Source organism: Saccostrea cucullata, unplaced genomic scaffold (assembly GCF_032062105.1).
Source record: "Saccostrea cucullata isolate Sc308-1 unplaced genomic scaffold, CSIRO_AGI_Scuc_v1 ctg19887, whole genome shotgun sequence".
Taxonomy (NCBI): Eukaryota; Metazoa; Mollusca; class Bivalvia; order Ostreida; family Ostreidae; genus Saccostrea; species Saccostrea cuccullata.
The window spans coordinates 3,108-8,436 of record NW_026938729.1 but is presented as its reverse complement, the minus strand read 5'-3'; the positions used below and the strand labels follow the sequence as shown (position 1 = coordinate 8,436).

General features: G+C 32.0%; 1 protein-coding gene across 1 annotated transcript; it reads left to right on the top strand.

Annotated features, from left to right (window-relative positions):
• Positions 1-278: 278 nt before the first annotated feature.
• On the top strand, positions 279-4,524 carry LOC134251095 (angiopoietin-4-like; the record flags this gene model as incomplete). The annotated part of the gene is made up of 5 exons (XM_062733466.1): positions 279-369; positions 498-656; positions 1,850-1,989; positions 2,242-2,338; positions 4,360-4,524. Coding segments are annotated over 5 exons (652 nt in total), but the record flags the coding sequence as incomplete, so codon positions are not given.
• Between the last annotated feature and the right edge of the window lie 805 nt (positions 4,525-5,329).

Sequence of the window (5,329 nt, the reverse complement as noted above, 5' to 3'; positions counted from 1 at the left end):
CAAAAGTCAATTGAAATTCAAAATAAGAATATATGTGTATTACGAAATATTAGGATACAAATCTATTGCAGTAGACTAAGAGCAGGGCAAAAGTGAACAAGACACTAAGCTTCTTTTCATTATTATGCAAATCCCAATCCTAATCCGCTAATCAAATGAGGTGAATAAGTAAAAATATATAAACCTTTCCAGGCATATACAAGAGTTGAAAGTAGTGAATATTTCCCAAATATTTAGCTTAATGATTGATGTAAATGTTATTTATTTCATTCCTTTAGATTTGTGACAGTGGTAGTCCAAACATTTTCGGAAAGAGAACAACTGAACGTTGTCTGAGATGTTGCAATTCAGATCTATGTAACCTAGAATGTATGCCTTATGATTATTGCTGACTTTAATTCATATTTCTTTGGAAAGATTTTATCGACGATTGCTCTTTATGAATTTGCAAATGATTATCAATGCAACCAGTAAATCTCACTGTAACAAAAATATAGGTAATTATTCACCATCAACGACACGAACGAAAACTCTTGCAACGACTACTGCAACAATTCCTTCAACAACGTCTACAGCAACTACTAATAAAACAACTACTACTACAACTACTACTACAACAGCGACTACTATAAAAACAACTACGACAGCACTCAAATGTATACTTATAAATTATATAGTTACCGTACAAATTACTTCCGTAATTATACATGTATAAACTACTACCGCAGTTTTATAGTTAGCGTACAAACTTCTATCGTATTCATATAATTACCGTACAAACTATTACAGTATCCGTAGTTATATAGTTACCATACAAACTAATATCGTAGTTATATAGTTGCCGTTCAAATTCAATTAATCTTTAATTCAAACTTAATTATGTATCTTAATATCCTTGACAAGTAAAAAATATGCGAATACTGTTGGAGGGGTATGTATTAACGATATAACTAAATCTGGATGTCTTTATTATAATGTAAATCTTAATATAGACTCTTAACTTGCACCTTTAATTTCGTGGATAGACTTAACAACTAAAACCAGGAATGTTGCTGTTCCAAAATTAATGATGTAACCACAGTATTATCAGAGGCAAACCGTGTGTTAGATTTGGTATTAATATTGTTAAGTATATATGTAGGGATCACAACTGCAATTTGTACTGGAATGGGTTAACTGACAAATTATTTCGGAACGTGTGCAAAGAGAATCCCTCCCTCTTCTCGGTACATCCATTTTTAGTATGTAAAGAAAGAAAAAAAAATTCCTTCAATAGCGTTTTTTTCATGATAGCATTTCAATTCCTCTGTGTCGATAAGTCAGTGATCTAATATTATAGATTTATTGCATGATAGTGAGGGAAATATGAAGACTTATTCAGCCAAGAAAAATCATATTCCCCAAGGGCTCTGCCCGAGGGGAATATGATATTTCTTGGTTGAAGAAATCTTCATGTTTCCCTCACTATCATGCAATGAATTGTTTATTATACCGAAACAAGCAAAACCTTTGAAATAAATAAAAACTTTCAAATTTGCACCGCTCTCAAATTCGCTTTCATTTTTTACGTAAAGTAACTACAAAACCCCTTGTTTAACACATTATCATCAATTTTTTGACGTAAACCAGGCCATTGTGACGTCTACTTCTCTCGTGAGTTTTCAGTCAACGAACGGGAATTATATTGCGAGAAAATACATTAGGTGTTCCGAAGAGGTGGAATATGATGAAAAGCGTGCCGACGGCCGGGAAATATGAAGTTTTACGGCCCAATCACGTGATAACTTAGAACCAATCAGATATCGCGTTGCTTCGAATATTTATAATGAGGTATAATAATATGTTTTAGATTCGTTTCCATTCGATTGCTGGGAAATCCTACATAATGGATATAATATAACGGGCGTATACCAGATTTATCCCTGGGGATCTAGTGGAAAGTCCATAGACGTACTCTGTAACATGGATGTGGACCCAAAAGGATGGACGGTACAGAAGATCTTAACTTGCCTTTTCGCCAACTTTGCTGTTCATATTCAGATAAGCAAAAATTCACTATTGCTGTATCTCAGTTTAGATAGAAAATTGACTTACATGTATATACCTGCACACAGATAAAATTTCATGGAATACACAGCATCATGCAGTTGCCCTCTTTTATCTTTCAAAACGTACATTTTTACATATTGACGAGTTTCAGAAATACGACGTTATTTCTTCATGATATTTTTTCTGTCATAGGTATTTCAATGGCGTCATCCCTTATCTGTGAATTTTTCTAGAGATTGGGAGGAATATAAAAACGGGTTTGGTGATGTACATGGTGAATTCTGGTTAGGTAAGTTTAAGAATGATTGGTGTACTGCTGATCAATTGATTAAGTTGATTTGCAGAGCCATGACATTCATACAAGTTTTCCTTATTAAAACTACTTGGTGCGCTTCTTTTTCTTTCGATGTTAGCCATACTGAAACCATAAAGTAGAAGAATAGCAGAACTCGAACTCGAAACTGCATAAACTTGTATTTTATATCAATAAAAGAATTTAAGTGAAATTGAAATTTAATGCTATTGTATGCTCTTTCAGCAAAACTTTCAGCACCAACCAAACACAACGGACTTAACTCTCAGCATTTTGAGAGTAGAGGAAAGAAACATCTTTTAATTGTATCAATTTTTATCTTCAAAAACAAAAGTATGCCCTTGTATTATCCTCATTTCCTACATTCAGCTTAACAATTCTATCTTTATACAAGTCACGTGACAAACAGCTGATACATGAGATATAATGGGTCCTGTGTACGGCTCAGCCTAATCCATTACGGATAGCTATATTACATTTTCTACAGTTATTCGATTACTTTGTTACAATTTTGAAAAGAAGTAATACATATTAAAAAGGTGCTTATATCTTATTTTCCATATTGGTCCTTAACTCCGCTGAGTCCTCATCAATGTATTACATGTAAATGAACTCAATACAATTTCAATATTTTTCCTTATATTTCAACCAATTCAAGGAAACATGAGTAACATTAATAAACCCACCCCATGCAATACGTAAACGCACAGGTTAGAACTCAGTTCCTGTAATACATCGAATAATTGGATTTTAACAAAAATATTCAAAATAAAAAGATAAAATATAAAATATTCAAAATCAATCAAATCAAACAAAAGTCAAAATTAATTAAATTGAGGTAAATTATTGACAAATAAGTAGATGAAACAAGAATATCAGCAGTCTCGTTTAAAGCCACAATTTCGTAAAAGTTCTTTGGGTCCACACAATGACCTAAATGTCAGCAGGTACAATCTATATTTCAGTCAACTGCTGACTGAAATTTTTAATACTAATTGTTTTCGCCATTATTTATATTATACATTAATTGTGTTCGAGGAGCACACGCTTTTTGTCGAACCCAAGGACCAAACGGTCTGCCTGAGGCCGTTAGTCTGAAGGCAGACAGTTTGATTCGAGACAAAACGCATTTTGCTCGAGAACTAAGTCAACGAACGTTCTGTTATACCTTTGATTTCAATTTATTATACCTTTTAATTTTTTACATAAAAGTATTTTGAACTGTCTTTCGTAATGAAACATAAAGTCTGTCACTGTTGTACACCAACGAATGAAAATTAGATTTTGTAGGTTTAGAAAGAATGTTCTTTCGTTAAACTTATATTGTCTTCCTGACCTGGTTAAAAGAGATAATTTGTTGCATGTATTTTCACTGTAATGAGAATAACACCGGCAATTATTTAAATTCAATGCATTGAGAACAAATATTCCAGAGAGCTCCGAATGTCAATATTACCTGTAAATCAAAAGCGATTAAAACGTTGAGAAAATTATTTGAAATTTCGTCTGAATATGGATTGTGTTTAGTGTAAAATACATATTATACAGATTAAAAAACATTTTGCTGTTTGAATTGTTTGATTTTGTTGTAATTTATAGTGCAACACTTCGTATGCATCAAAATCATTTTGCTGTGGATTTGATTTGCTATATTGCAACTATCTTGACGTACTTCAACTATGGTAGGGATTTTCCCGAGAAACATTTGAATTTTCCAACTAGGGTTCCTTGAATTGCATACATGTACAGATGGATCATCAGTTTTGGTATTTTATGGGACAATATTGCCAATGTTTATTTTATGTTTTTTGAAATTTCTAGGTAACTCCTGGATTCTACAGATTTTTTTGATAAAATATTTCGTTTATTAAAAGTTTTATTGATAAAACACGCAGAATTGATTTAATGAAGGATAGAAACCCTTTGATATGATGGGCAATATATGAACATTACTTACATGAATACACGATACAAATATTGTTCTTTTTATTCTAAAGGAAATGAGATCCTTCATCGTTTGACAACACCACACAGAACGCTATTTCATATTGGTGTATCAAGCGTTAATGGGAGTTCGTGGTATGAAAGATGTGACAACATGAAAATAGCATCCGAACTTCAAAAATACACCATTACATTGGGAAAAGCCTCTGGAACGGCTGGTAATCAAACAACTACTTTTAAAGACCATTTTAACTCTAAACCAATTATTATTTGCAAAAAAAAGGAAATAAATGTCATTTTAAATTCCATTCCCTGACGATTTCCATCGCTTACTAAGAAATATTCTACGAAAAAGAGTATTACTATAAAATAATTCACGTTGATATGTACCATATGAATGAAAAGATTAGCGAGACACACATTTAGCAATCTGTCCTTAAAAATTAGTATTTAATCTCATAGAGAAGTAGTTAAAGCGAAATTTTAATAGCACATGAAAAAGAATAACATCATTTAAAATTGTGAATTTATTTTATTTTACCTATCTCAACATTCTCGCCAAGACTGCCAAAATTAAACCCTCACTAAAATCTCTGCATATTCATTATTTATTAATAAAAGAAGGCGCATTAAATTCACAACTGTTTTAAACTTGCAGACAGAAAATGGTTCACAGTAACTGATATCCGATTTTTTCTTCATTCCTGTCCATTTATAAATATATATAAATCCTTATTATTTGTTTAATTTGTAAATTCGCAAGAATGTATCTGCGCATTGAATTCACTTATATTTCTCACTTACGAATATAGTTAATTTACAGTATACAGTTTAAGTGTATCATTGAGGGAGTTAGCAAGATTCCAGTTTCCCAAGACCAGGACTATTTCCCAAGGCGCAGCGCGAGGTCGAGGGGAAGGAATCTTGCTAACTCCCTCAATGATATACTATAACTGATTTATTGTACCGATACAAATTTAAATTGTAAAAATCGCCTTTAAAAAAAATAATCATTTACAGATT